Genomic DNA, 14,944 nt, shown 5'->3' on the forward strand with positions numbered 1-14,944 from the left:
TGGTATACATAGAAAGTGATTTTGAGTATGGTAGCCCTGTCCCCTGAAAAAATTTTAAGCAACATTAATACTTGTAATTTTTTCAGCAGTATGTGATCTCATGTTTTTAAGTACAAAATACATATATTACAATATAATATCTTTCAATAATTATGACTGCTGGAAAATATTTCTGAGAGCATCCAGCAGGTACTTTGTTCCATCAATGGCCCCCTTCCCGCACCCTTGCAGCAGGTATATTTCCTTTTTGAGAGTCCCTTACATGTTCTGAGGAAGAGCTGCTTGTCATACACTCTTGTGAAATGTTCCTGGTGTGAGGTAGAGCCAATCACTTTGTTCTGGCAGGCACAAATGCTTATGCTAATACCTAGGGACTGATTCTCCTCTTTCCTGAAAAAAAAAACCAACACACCTTTGACATAGAAAACTGAGCTTTTTACTCTTAAAGTCTTGTGTATATAAAAGAAGTTTCTTTTCCAATGAAGAATCCACCATTACTTGTGTACTAGTATACATTGCTAAATCATTTGTGTTATTAAAGTATGACACTAACTAATTGTCATAATTAGCATGTAGTGCAATCATCAAGAAAAGAAAAAAAAAGCCTCACAGACAGTTTTGGCGCTGGTAATGGTTCGCAGAGCATTTAAAATTAGCCAGTTTTTCATTTTGACGGGTTGGGTTTTTGGGGGGCTGGGGATGGGAGTGAGGGGAAGGCTATGCTTCTTTCAACTAAACAAGAGACTGCTATGACCTGGTGGTAGTGGGTGACGTCTCTGAACTGAATCAGTGGCCTTGTCTGATTTTAAGCACTAGTTCAAGACCTTAGTTTAAGTCATACGGGGTCCTGACAGTCCAGTGGGCAGGTAGCTCTAGTATACAACACAGAAATTCACATACCAGCATGAACTTATTTTTCAATGACAACTTCACTGATTGAAAGGCTTGTAGCAAATAGGTTCATTTTTGGGGGTGTCTCCCCTCTCCCTGATTATGGCTTGTCTCATTGCTTCCTCCAGCCACCTCCCTTGTCTCCCTGTGCAAATGGCTCTTTCGTACTACCCTCGCTATGATTTGTCAGGTAGTGCTCATTTTTATGGTTAGGACACTTTTCAAAATGCTCTTTGCAATTCAATACACAACTTTTAAAATGAACTATGGAAGTGTGAAAACATTCTAAAAAAATTTAAATTATTTCCTCTGAAAGTCAGCTGTTGACAGGAATGATTAATTAAATTTTAAGAATATTGGTTTTCTCCCCTTTAAATTAGAGAATATCTAATAGCAATCATTTCATTCCCAAAAGCTATACAAGGATTGACAACTTTAAGGGAGGTCTGGAGAAGTTCTGTCACTTTCTATACAAAGAGAAATTCGGGTGACATTCATCTACTAGCATGTCAGTGCAATGATACGTTCCTTCAAAAGCTTTTTGTGTGGCCTTTGTGTTATCTGCAGACCATTTTAATGGAACTGTTAGATAAGAGAGAAACAAGGATGTGGCCAAAGTATATGGTATCTCTCTAAATGTACTGTATTATATAATATATACTATTAACTATCATTAAAAAAAAAAATCCAGCCTATCAGTTCCCTTATTTACAGTCAGCTTATTTACTATCTCTGTTCAGGTGCAACTTTCTATACTTGTCTCTGGGGCCAGCTTCACTTATGCCATATCTGAATCAAAACTCTTTTACCATTTTTGAAGTAAGTGGTTGAGAAAAATACATGGCTTGAAAATAAAACTGGTTTTCCTTCCGCCCTTCTGGGGGGAGTAACTTAAAAAGAGCTGGACATTTACGTTTCCAATTTGCAGCCTACTTTGCTCTTTGTAGCCTGGCACATGTGCAGTAGAATATTTATTAAGTTATGAATTACCCTATTATCCCAGGTGCCCTGCAAAGGCAAATGCAATCACCTCCCTGCTCTGCTGAACACTCAGGCTATTGAACTTCAGGCTGGGTAGGGAGCAAAACTCAGCCTCGTGCTCAGAGAAGTCCAGGGGCGGATGGTGCCTCTACTGTCAAATTGTTCCATGGCATCCTTAGCTGAGGGCAGACTGGGATAGATGCCAATATGCTTTTTTTGTTCCATTTTCCTTCTTCAACTGGTTTTAAGGCTTTTCATTTGACAGACAGACAAATATTTGGCAGCTGGGTTAACTGAAGCATAGAAAGAGGCTCTTTGAGCACTGCATTAAGGTATTTGCAGCAGATAAATGCCTAAAATGAAGTATAAGTAAAATGTTCAAAGTACAGTTAATTTTAAAAATAACCATTCATTTTCTACCCCTATTTTCATCTTTGTTCTAGTGGGTGAATTTATAAACACAGATGCTAATGCTGCAAAAATTGATACACAAGTCTAATAATAAGCATCCACTTAAGTCCGATTGAATTTACAAATATTTGTGGTATATTCTGTAAAACATTTTTTTTTGTTTTGTATTCTTTGCTGCAGATATATCTTACCACAGAATACAGAAGCAACCCATACATCTTCCCACTTACATCTTCATGCTTCCTATCCTACCTTCTGTATTAAGGATGTGACCACCTCCAAGTTATATAGTATTTTTATCATTTGAAGATAGTGTTGATGCATCTTTCTTTCTGGGTTGAGATAAAGCATGATACCAGAAAAAAAAAGGAAGAAAAAAAGAAAAATAATATGAAGTGAGTGAGCACAGAAGAAGCCTCCAGGCAAAGAGAAGCAAACAACAGAACAAGCCTGGAGCAGCATTACAGAGGCTCCTGCCTGATGGGAAGCCAGAAGCTATGTCAAAGAGAAACAGATAACTGTTCCCTGCTAATTATCAAATATGTTTAACTGTAATATTCCCACTCACCGCACCCCCAAATAAAGAAAGTAGCATCAGAATTGTAGTTTATGTTTACGTTTTTTAAAAAACTGATTATGAAATGTCTGTTGATATTTCTATTTGGGAACCAAAGACACTAAACCTTCAGTAATAGCTACAGTTAAGTGAAGAGTAATACAGAACGATAAAAATTACGCTTCCATGCTTTTTCTTTTCCTTCTTTCTTATTCTTCCTAGAAACTGTTTATTACAATTGCATACTTCCCATGCTTCTAGCCGTCTTTTCTTGTCTGTCTTATAATCACTTGACTGCTAAATTTTTGCACTTCACAGAACTCAAGAGAGCACGTGGAAATTGCCTTTCATCATGAAGAAAAGCAGGAAAAAATTTAATTTTGACCTAAAACTATTTCAGTGCTAACTAGTATTGGCTCTTGTTTGGGAATTCAGTTTGAATTAGATAAAATTACATAAAATCTCTTTCTTAACTGCATCCTGTCAAGTTTTGACCATGTGCCCATTTGAGGGAAAAGAGACACGAGTGGGAGGTTGGGGGTGGTGGATGCCATTAGTTACAAAAAAAGAAAAAAAGGCCAAAATTAGAACTTTTAATTCATGCTTTCCCTTAGTAGACAATGCTATCTGTGTAACCAAGAAAGCACAAAATGTAACACTCTCATATGGTTAATATGTCCAGAGCTACTGCTATTGATGACTAGACATGAGAATGCAAGCACTTTACAGTATCTTCTTTAACATGTACTTGCTGAAATTAGTAAATGCAGCCAGATTCAGAAGTTAGGTACTGGGAGATTGATGAGAACTAGCTGAAGTTTCCATGCAGGCTGTGGTTACCCCAGACTGCTATGAGGAAGGAGCTAACCCACCCAGTTTTGAATAGTTAGCTCTCAGTGCTGCAGAGATGGAAGTTTGAAAGGCAGCTTGTGCTACTTATGAACAGAGAACATAAAACAAAACCAAAAAACCAGCTCACCGTGAGAAAATGGCCACTGTGACATGGCATCCCGGGGTCCCAGAAATGGCACTTAAGTTGCTGCTATAAAAAAACCAAACCTAAATACAAGAATAGTTTAGTTTCCAAGGAAAATAATTATATCAAGCTGTGGAACTTGGAACTTACTGATGGTAAGACATAAGAGATCTGACATTTACCAGATGGGACAAATGAGGCTTTATTCCCTCCTAAGAGCACAGTCAAGATGCATGGTCACTCTTACTCGAGGAGGTCCAGCCTGTTCTTAGCATCAGGTAACGCATGCCCTGAATAGAGCATACCTGCTGGCAGAGGGCTGGAGGGCACAGCCCAAAGACATATTACAATACCACTGTGCCCAGACTTACACTGATGCTGCATCATCTGCATCCGTACAATACTGGATCCCATACTTCCAAATTTGCTAGACCCTACAGAGCCAACCAGGACATGAATGCTAGTTCAGCCTTTCAAACTCATCATGCTTGTATATATATCCTGCCAAGGCATTTAGTCCACAAAAAGAAAAAGTGATGTCCCTTTTTATATTTGGTTGGCTGGATGATTGGGGCAGTGTGATGGGTTGACCTGGCTGGATGCCAGGTGCCCACCAAAGCCATTCTATCACTCCCCCTCCTCCTCAGTTGGACAGGGGAGAGAAAATATAACAAAGGGCTTGTGGGTTGAGATAAGGACAGGAGAGATCACTCACCAATTACCATCACGGGCAAAACAGACTCAGCTGGGGGAAAATTAACTCAATTTATTACAAATCAACCAGAGTAGGGTAATGAGAAATTAAACCAAATCTCAGAACACCTTCCCTCCACCCCTCCCTTCTTCCCAGGCACAACTTCACTCCTGGCTTCTCTACCAACCACCCCCCCAGCAGCACAGGGAATGGGGGTTATGGTCAGTTCATCACATGTTCTTTTTCTGCCGCTTCATCCTCCTCAGGAGGAGGACTCATCACACTCTTCCCCTGCTCCAGCGTGGGGTCCCTCCCACAGGAGACAGTCCTCCCCACGGGCTGCAGTTCTTCACGAACTGCTCCAGCATGGGTCCTTCTCACAGGGTGTGCAGTCCTTCAGGAGCACACTGCCCCAGCATGGGTCCCCCACGGGGTCACAAGTCCTGCCAGAAAACCTGCTCCGTGGGCTCCTCTCCCCATAGATCCGCAGGTCCTGCCAGGAGCCTGCTCCAGCGTGGGCTTCCCATGGGGTCACAGCCTCCTTCGGGCATCCCCCTGCTCTGGCGTGGGGTCCTCCCCAGGCTGCAGGTGGATATCTGCTCCACTGTGGACCTCCATGGGCTGCAGGGGGACAGCCTGCCTCACCATGGTCTTCCCCACGGGCTGCAGGGGAATCTCTGCTCCGGCGCCTGGAGCACCTCCTCCCCCTCCTTCTTCACTGACCTTGGTGTCCGCAGGGTTGTTTCTCTTACATGTTCTCACTCCTCTCTCCGGCTGCTGTTTTCGTCTGTCCCAACTTTTTTTTCCCTTCTTAAAAATGTTATCGCAGAGGCACTACCACTACGGCTGATTGGCTCAGCCTTGGCCAGCGGCAGGTCCGTCTTAGAGCCGGCTGGTATTGGCTCTCTCGAACACAGGGGAAGCTTCCAGCAGCTTCTTACAGAAGCAACCCCTGTAACCCCCCCCCACTACCAAAACCTTGCCACACAAAGCCAATACAGGCAGCCATACAAAGGATCCTCAGCACTGGCTTCACAAGTGTTTCATGTTTAGAAAGCATAGCAAGATACGGATAAACTACAATTACCTGGTTGTAGCACTTTCTCCAGGCCTTCAATAAATCTTCTGTTTAGGCTGATCAAGCTGTTGGTGATCAGTTCCAGGAATGAAGAGAATAAATAAACTAGGTACAAGTAGCCCTTAAGGTTTATTCTGACTTATAACCATATCTTGCTAACCATCTGGAACTGTGCTGCATACATATGTATGGGGAAAGAGAGATAAGGAACAAAACCAGCTTCTAGAAAGACTTAGAGAAAAAAATGGATGAACAGAATCCCATAAGAGTTACAACACAATTGTCTGCAACTGCTCTGCTAGCATCATGTGTCTTCTGCTAACATTTTATATGGAGGTATGCAAGTGTGACAAAGTTAAAGAGCAATGTGCAGCTACACTCATTAGCTTTTATGCCAGCTTTAGAAGCAAGAAGGCATCTTTTAAAAACCAGAAGCTGTGTCCAGATGAAGAAAACAAAAAGGATAAAACTCTGGTGGATTAAATATAAAAATAGATGGAAAAAAGGAACTAACGTAAGTTAGTAGTTCAAGGAACTAACATAAACCCCATAATTTATAATTTTCTGAATATCAAGAACAAGAAATCTCTCAAGCTTCTCTGGTAGATCTACTGATGTCAGGTTCTTAAAAGAAAGAAACAAAAACCCGAAACCAAACCAAAAAAAACCCCTAATCATTGAAACCTGATTCCCCCCAAGACAACAAAGCCATTGCAAAGAATCAAAGTGTGTTCCTTGCACGTGTGTTGTCCCTGGAGGAAACTCAAAATAGGCTGATGCTAGAAATATTTTTGTAGGAAAACTTAGGAGCTGTCTGAAATTCAACCATCTATAAATGTTATTATAATCACAGAACTTTTGTGGTTGGAAGGGACCTCTGGAGGTTGTCTAGTCCAACTCCCTGTTCAGAGCAGGGTCAACTAGAGCAGCTTGTTCAGTACCATGTCCAGTTGGGTTCTGAATATCTCCAAGGATGAAGACTCCCCAGCCTCTCTGGGCAACCTATTCGAGTGTTTGACCATCCTCACAGTAAAAATGTTTTCTCTTGCATTTAAATGGAGTTTCCTGTCCTTGAGTTTGCGTCCATTGCATCTTGTCCTGTCACTGGGCACCACTGAGAAGAGACTGGCTCCATCTTTACTGCCTCCCGTCATTATTTATACAAACCGGTAAGATCCCCCTGAGCCTTCTCTTTCCAGGCTGAACAGTCCCATCCATCTCTCAGCCTCTCCTCACATGCAGAGGTTCCAATGCCCTGATCAGCTTAGTGGCCCTTCACTGCACTCCTGGTCCAGTACATCCATGACTTTCTTGTTCCGGCACAGTCCTGAGCTGGCCACAGCACTCCAGATGTGTTTCACCAGGGCTGAGTGAGAAGAGGGGAATCATCTCTTCTGGCAATGCTCTGGAAGAGCTGGCAACACCCTTTGTAGCGCACCCCTGGATGCTGTTGGCTGCCTTTGCCGCACAGGCACATTGCTGGCTCATGTTCAACTTGGTGCCTGCCAGGAGCTGCAGGTCCTCTCCTGCCAAGCTGCTTTCCAGCTGGTCAGCCCCCCGACTGTACTGGTGCACGGGGTTATCCTCCACCTGGTGCCGGACTTTGCAGCTCCCTGTGTTGATTCCCATCGGCAGATTTCTCCAGCTTGGTAAACTCCTCTGGAATACCAGCACAAGCATCTGAGGTATTGACCACTCCATCCAATTCTGTATCAACTGCAGACTTGCCAAGGGTGCACTCTGTCCCATCATCCAGGCCATTAATGGAGATGTTAACCTGTACTGGTGCCAGTATTGATCTCTGGGGTACACCACTAGTGACTGGTCTCCCGCTGGACTTCATGCCCCTGATCACAACCCTTTGAGCCCAGCAGCTGAGCTAGTTTTCAGTTTTCACTATGTAGCCTGTACTTCATCAGTTTCTCTATAAGGATGTAATGGGAAACAGTGCCAAAAGCCTCACTAAGGTCAAGATAAGCAACAGCCACTGCTCTCCCTTCATCCAGCAGCCAGTAATCTCATCGCAGAAGGCTCCCGGGTTGGTCAAGCATGATTTCCCCTTCATAAATCCATGCTGACTACTCCCAATCACCTTTTTGTCCTTCATATGTTTGGCAATGGTTTCCAGAATTATTTGTTCCACCACTTTCCCAGGGATTTAGGTGAGGTTGACTGGCTTGTAGTTTTCCAGATCCTCCTTTTTGGCTATCTTGCAGACAGGAGTTAGATTTACTTTCTGCCAGTCCTCCGGAATCTCTCCTGGCCACCACGACCTTCCAAAGATAATCAAGAGTGGCCTCACAATGACATCAGCGAGCTCGGTTAGCATTTGTGAGTGCATCCCATCAGGTCCCATGAACTTGTGTATGTCTTGCTTGTTTGAATGTTCCCTAACCTGAGCCTTCTCTACCAATGGTAAGTCTTCCTTGCTCCAGACTTCTCATTCGTCTCTCAACTCTTGCATGTTTATTTTTTGTGTTTGAGTTTAATCAGGAGCTCCTTGTTTATCCTGGGAGGCATCCTGCCACCTTTGCTTGATTTCCTGCTCATTGGGATGGACCAATCTTGAGCCTGGAGAGGGCAATCCTTGAAAATCAACCAGGTGTCCCGGGCCTCTTCTCTCTCCAGGACCATATCCCATGGAAGTCTTTAAGAAATAACTTTCCTAATTACATGAATGACATCTGTACAAGATACATTAGCAGATACTGTATTAAAGGAATTAACAAACACATAGATGATTTATTTAGAATGAGCCCATATTGCTTTGATTGGAAGGATTGCATAGGAATTCTTTAGGAGCACTGGCAGCATGCAGATAAGGAGCTGGTCGATATGTTCCCTTTGGGTTTCCAAAGGTATTTGAAAAATCCTTCACTGCAAACTTTTTAAAGGTACTAAGCAACCATGTTTAGGAGAGAAAACCCTGGGTTGGATAAGTCAAAAGATAGGAGCAGAGGGTAAAAGTAAAGTGTCAGTTCTCTCAACTACAGAAAGTGCCCACCGGTGTTTCACAGGGTCCTGTGCTGCTCAGCACATCCATAAGTGAAGTGCTAGAGGGTGAGCCATAAGATAAACAAATTTGCTGATGGTGGAGCTATTTAGGACATGGAGTGCAAGGGCCAGCTACAAACTGGCAGAAGGAAATTCAAGGTAGATTGATGTAGTGAGGCAAACAGGCAAAATAATCCTCATCACGTAGAACCATGGATTCTGAGCTATCAGGCCTGAGATGTTTCTTGATTAGTATTAACTCAAAGCTCATTAGCAATCAAAAAGCAGCAAATCAAATCTTAGAAGTTACTAAAAAAATAGAGAACATCATTATGACAGCAGATTATGATGTGCCTACATCTTGAGTGCTGTGCAGAGTTCTCACTCCCTCTCAAAAGAGAATCCAGTAAAATTGACAGAGACATCTGCAGAGCTGATTATGCTTCAAGAGTAGGTCTTGGCCATCCAGTATTCTTCTGTCAAGTATAACAGAGAATTTGAAGGGTGCTTGATTTTTCACAGAGACTCAAGTAGCACTTATTGATGCTAAAGTATCATTAAGCACAAAATATCAAGTTTCTAGCAGTTTAAGCAACAAGCTACCTAGATTGGCAAAACAAATACAACACATAAGCATCTAGGAACTACTAAAAAACTTTAATTCCATTTTTTTTTATATTCTTTTGAAGACTGGAGAAACATTTTTATGTAAGGCTTGATGTTAAGGTGAGGCATGCCAATGGCTTTATCCGACATTTTATCTTACATGCCCTCAGCCAATCATTTTAAAAGGTAACTGGCTTATGATAACAGTTACGCAACATGAAAAAAACATAAGTTCTGGTCTTATAGCATAATTATTTTGACAGAGAGAACACAGGAAATCTATTCCAGAATTTACCTCAGGTTTTTTGATTCCAGCCAGCATTTTACAGTTCCACTTAAGGGGCAAGAAATAGTTAAGCTTAGATATGCTTTATAAACCATTAATTTCAATGACCAACCCAAATACCATAAAGACCTACAGGATCATCTCAAATTCACATAGTTGCTCATTTCCAGGATTTCATGGGGCTAAGAACAGATGTGTGTCAGAAATCGGGAAACTGGCTCAATTCCTTTGGGATTTTTCTTCCAGAATGGAAGCAAGGGGGAGGAAGGGGAAAGAAGAAAAACAATTTGACTGAAACATCACTCTTTCTCCTGTTTGAAAAAGAAGCTGAGTCTTTGAGCAGAATGGCACTATCAATTACAGTAGTCGGATCTTCATAGCTCCAGATAAGGGTTGAGATCTCGACAGATCTATAATTACCAGTTCTGATAAATCAGGGATCAGAGCTCTCTGTCTTCAGCATTGCCTACAGCACTTCCTTTCCCAGACACATTACAACCAGATAGGAAAGACAGTAGGTAAGACATAAGCAGCCCAGCGGATAGTCGAACAGTGTGTGCTTTGAGCACCAGCAGAGTATCATTATTACTGCTTTCAGCAATCTTCCTTTTCAGTATTTCCAGTATCTTGTCTAATACTGACCCATGCATTGCAAATGGCGAGTAATCCCCCCCTTACCTTGATTTATGAGGGTTTTGTATCTATACATCTCCCTTCACATTTTCCCTATTTTTTTTTTAAACTCCCCCTGTACCTCCAAAACCTGGGATCTTTCTATTCCACACAAGATACTCTTATAATACTTCATATACTAAAGTTTACAGTATACCAATTAGCAAGTTGCAACACACCTGGTAGCATGGAGATCTTATAAAAGCACAGGTTGTTAATGCATCTTCTTACTCTTAATAGCCTTACGCTGACAAAAAAAGGTTCCTTATTTCAATGGTGACATTGGGTAGTTCACATTTTCCATTTCAGAAACAGCATACTTACTGAAATTAAGTACATCTAAGAACAAGAAAAACCCCCACTAACACTCTGTATTTATTTTTCTACATTCATTGATTTGTGATGCGTACTCATTCCTTGGTAAATGAAGAGGAAAAGCTCAAATGCACAAACCTAGCTAGTGTAAAAAAACTACTCGCATCTGACATTTTGGAGATACCAAGAGGTATTATGTACAAAGAACCCTCCAAAAGCAGCCCTTTTTTTGTACTTCACTTACTTGAAAACAAGTATTTTTCTCCACATCGCATTCCCCAGTTTCTCCCTGAGCAAGGCAGCACACAACCAGAAAAAGTCGTATTTGCCAACGTCTTGATCCTTGCCTCTATCCCCTCCCACGGTAAAAACCCACAGTTTTGTTAAATCTCTTTATTTATAATCTTTTTATAACAAAGCAGTTTCTTTTTTTTTTTTTTTTTAAAAGTATAAAAAACAGCAACAAAACCTTTAGATTACACAGGGGCTAAATACATTATGTTGAGAGGAAAGGCGGAGGGGAAGAGAAGTTGACAATAAAAGAGATGGTGAGAGTCCCGACTTTTCCTAGAGGCTCGCCCTGAGGGCCCTGAGGCTGGGAAGCAGCTGGGCTGCGCTCAGGCGCTCCTCTACATTAGCCTTCCAGCAGCAGCTAATAATGCTCTGGAGCCTCCGGCCCACCGGTGACTCGTGGAAAATGGCAGCAGCCAGCGAAGGGCGTAAGTTATAGGCTACCACAGCATAGAGCACGTACTGCCGCTCACCCAGGTAGGGCTGCTCTCGCATGACGATTTGCCAGAGGGTGACAGCAAAGGAGTAGATGTCTGCTTTAGCAGTGACCCTCTCCCCCTTGAGGAGCTCGGGGGCACGGTGCGTGTATGTGCCCCCTTGCTGGCAAACGTGGGGGCTCTGGGACAAGCCCTCCTCCAGTTTGTGAGAGCACCCAAAGTCCCCGATCTTGCACACTCCCTGCTCAGTGATGAAGACGTTTGCAGGCTTCAGGTCCAAGTGCACGATGCCCTGCGAGTGAAGAAAGGCTAAGCCAGTCACAATGTCACAAGAATAGCACACGGTCTCTTCCATGCTCAGGGCCTTCCTTCCGCATCCTCCGTCATCATCCTCGCCCTGTCTCCACACATCGCCAGTGCCATAAATTACGTGGTGCAGGGTGATGTGGCCCACGTACTCCATAATGATGGTGCCCAGGCTGTTCTGGCTGGCCGGGGCACACGTGCTGGCAGCCACCACACGTACCACGTTATTGTGCTGTAGCCGGGCTACATTCAGCTCGGCCCAGAAGCTCTGTCGTGACGCCAGCCGGTTTTTGCTGCTCTTCTTCACCTGCTTCACAGCCACAGTGGTACCATGGTAGGTGGCTTTGTAGACCGAACCGAAGCCCCCGGAGCCTAGGGGCTGCAGGAGGCAGAGCTGATCCCAATCAATGCAGCACCAGGCCAGGCGTGGAGGCAAGCGGCGAGTCCTGACTGAAGGAGCTCCCCCCAAGAAGTTTTTGCTGTCTTTGCCAGGGATAACTAAGGGGCTGCTGCAGGGTCGCAAATCTGCAGAGGGGGAAAACTCCAAAGGAAGAAAACAATTAAGAGGAATGGGTGATGGCATAATAAGATGGAGAAAACAGGCAGTTACTAAGAAGACTGGAAAGTTTCCCTGACAGAAAGGACTCTACAGTGGCTTCCAAAGCCTTTTATCCTCTCTTCACCACTCTCCCTTCCGCCCCCAAATGAACTGCATCTGTCACAACTAGCTGAACCCAATCAGGCTCACCTGGAAACATTCTGCTCCAACTCTGCAGTAAATCTGTAGAAAGTCAAGGCAAATGGATTTAAAGCTAAAAAGATATTAACTCATGTATTCCACATCATTTCTAATCTCAAGAGAAAAGAGAGATGTTCTGCCCATTGAATGCCTCTAGCAAAATACCTCAGGACTAGATAAAGCAGTGATTGGTAAATGCATTTCACCATGGCTCTAGGCAGGAATGATCATCATCAGATGCATTAAACAGCTCAAAGTCATTGTCAGAGGAAGCAGCTGAAATGGTGAGTGCTAGCATTTGATGAGGCTATAGCAGGCATAACTAAATACAAAAGTGTGTTTGTAGAAACCTGCCACTTAAACATGACTGGGACAAGGGGACTGGTTTTGCTGCTCAACTCTGCCCATGCAGGACAGTAACCTTAATAGCAGCATAAAGACAACTGATGGCTCTGTATCATCCATTGGATATAGTAACTAGAATTATACATAAATATTTGGTCATCTTCCCAACACACCCCATGCAGTTACCACAGGTGTGTGTTTTATTTCTGGATCCTCCTTAGTAAACTTATTGCTAAATTTACAGAGCTGTTTTGGCAGAAGTCAAACGTAATTTTGCCTTGCTGGTCCCAGTGTTTTTTCAGAATGGCTTCTGCTCTTTTGAACCTTCTTTCACATATTCACAGCGCTCATGCTAACTGCCTTAGTGTTTGGTACCTGCTGTACTGCCCATGCATCAAAGCATCCTTACAGGACCTATACAGCTAAGTGGTTTTGAATATTCCAGTAAGTATCTTTCTGTACATGTTGACAAATATCTTGGAAAGCTTGATGCCCATTTCCCACCTCCTCGCCCTTCAGAACCTTCCTCTGGATGTCAGCTTTGCCAATACAGATCCTGCCATGAGACTTCAAAGATAGGTGGTGCCTGTTTCTCCAGAGTTTACTTCTGGGCAGCATCGGCTCCGCAGGCAGTTCCTGCAGAGTTTTCCTGGTGTTTTCTGTTCTTTTTGTTTTGCTTCTCTGGATGAGTAAGGTGCAGCGCAGATGCACTGAGGGAGGTTTCAGGGGTGCTCAGAACATGTGCTAGCAGAACTGGAGTGTTTTCCGCCTTGAGACCGGTTCGGTCGTTCACCTCAACAGACATATCCGATGTCCCAAGATATCTTCTGACCCTGCTTGATCTCTAGATCAGTTCAAAGGCATCACTCTGTAGCAAATCAGTGATGGAGATGTTCCCTGGTACTGAGACTTAGGACTATCAGGAGAAATTTGTCTTCACAATTCACAGGGAAGCAAACTTGGACCAGAGGTGAATAAGAATGGGGAATTCGGGTTATCACCTGCCAGTGTGGAACAGACAGGCTGGGGAAGAACTAGATAAATAGGTGCTAATATGCATTATAGGAGTTGTTAACAAGTGAGAGTGCAAAGAGTTAGGGATGCCAGAGGGCCTCTCAATGGCCCTGGGTGGGACAGTCCCTGCAGATGGGACTGCCTGACAACACCAGGCTCCTCTTTCCTTGCCCCTCCCAGAAGGCACTCGAATAGTACAAGAGGCCCCTGGACTCCTCCGGTGCTATCACCCCCTGTGAGCTTTCTGTTGTGAAGCACAAGCCAGCCGGGTACCACCCTGCTGCTGCCCCCCCCTCGGGGGGGGGGGAAGCCCAAAGGAGCTTTAGGGTAGTTTTTAATATGCAGTGAGGTAAGTCATGGAGACAACAGGTATTTTACGCTCCTTTTCTGAGCAGTACTGTGATTTTATGCTTGTATGCAAAAGTCTTCACTTCCAATTTTGGCAGAGAGTGTTTTCTAGGCAGGTGAGTTGTGATGGAAAGGAAAAGCTGCAGTAAGCAGATGAAACTATACTGGAGAGAGAAAGGATTTTTTTAATGCCTATTTTCTGTTAGGCCTCCAATTCTTGCGTGGACTTCTGTGCCATATAGTATATAAAAGCAGCAGGGAGATGTCTCTGCTATGAATCGTCCTACAACTTCAGCCTCCTCATGCAAGAAGCGCACTTGTTACAACCTGTTTTCAACAGGTTAAGGTGGCAGAGAAGGTTCAAAAGGAAAGTTGGTTGAGGGAGAAGAGTGGGTAGAAGGATGCGTGGATGAAGGACCTGAGAGTGGACCTATTAAGCTGACAGCTATAGGAGCATAGCTGGAGATTGTGAATGCTGCAGAACACAGCAGTAAAATCTATGTTCATAAAACAGAGGGTTAGGTTGGGGCTGTTCCCAAATTACTTTGGTTGAAATCTCATTCGGAAGGATACAGCAGACCTTCCATACCATTTTTTTCAAAATCCATGTCCTCCCCACTCCTTCCAGTTGTCCCTTTTTGGGTAATTTTCCTGTTACCCTTTTCTGTTGGAAACCTTTCTGTTTTGGCCCTGCCACGGCAGGCATGTTGTATTGTTCTTGGGGAACACAGTGAATTTTTGAACAGGAAGAGGGGAGTATTTTGGGATCTAAACAGCCTTAACGTAGCTTACTGGCCTGTCTCAAGTTGACTACTGAGGACCAGCGCAGGGGGACATCCAGTGTCTTTGAATGTGAACGCAATTAAAACAGATTTAAAAAGAAGCAGGCTTTTATTCTTAATAAATGTTATTTTCTTGTAATCCATTGATGACTCAGCCCAGTGACTTCCCACAAGACACAACCGCTGTAGGACATCCTTGCCATGCTTCACAGCCCTGTTTAG

At 43.5% G+C, this 14,944-nt stretch overlaps 1 protein-coding gene across 1 annotated transcript; it reads right to left on the minus strand.

Moving 5' to 3' along the window:
* Positions 1-11,027: 11,027 nt before the first annotated feature.
* On the minus strand, positions 11,028-13,795 carry MOS (MOS proto-oncogene, serine/threonine kinase). The gene has a single exon (XM_052787845.1). It carries the CDS (start codon positions 12,075-12,077, stop codon positions 11,028-11,030), a length of 1,050 nt encoding a protein of 349 aa, XP_052643805.1. The 5' UTR covers positions 12,078-13,795.
* Positions 13,796-14,944: the final 1,149 nt, after the last annotated feature.

This window comes from Harpia harpyja, chromosome 5 (genome assembly GCF_026419915.1).
Source record: "Harpia harpyja isolate bHarHar1 chromosome 5, bHarHar1 primary haplotype, whole genome shotgun sequence".
Taxonomy (NCBI): domain Eukaryota; kingdom Metazoa; phylum Chordata; class Aves; order Accipitriformes; family Accipitridae; genus Harpia; species Harpia harpyja.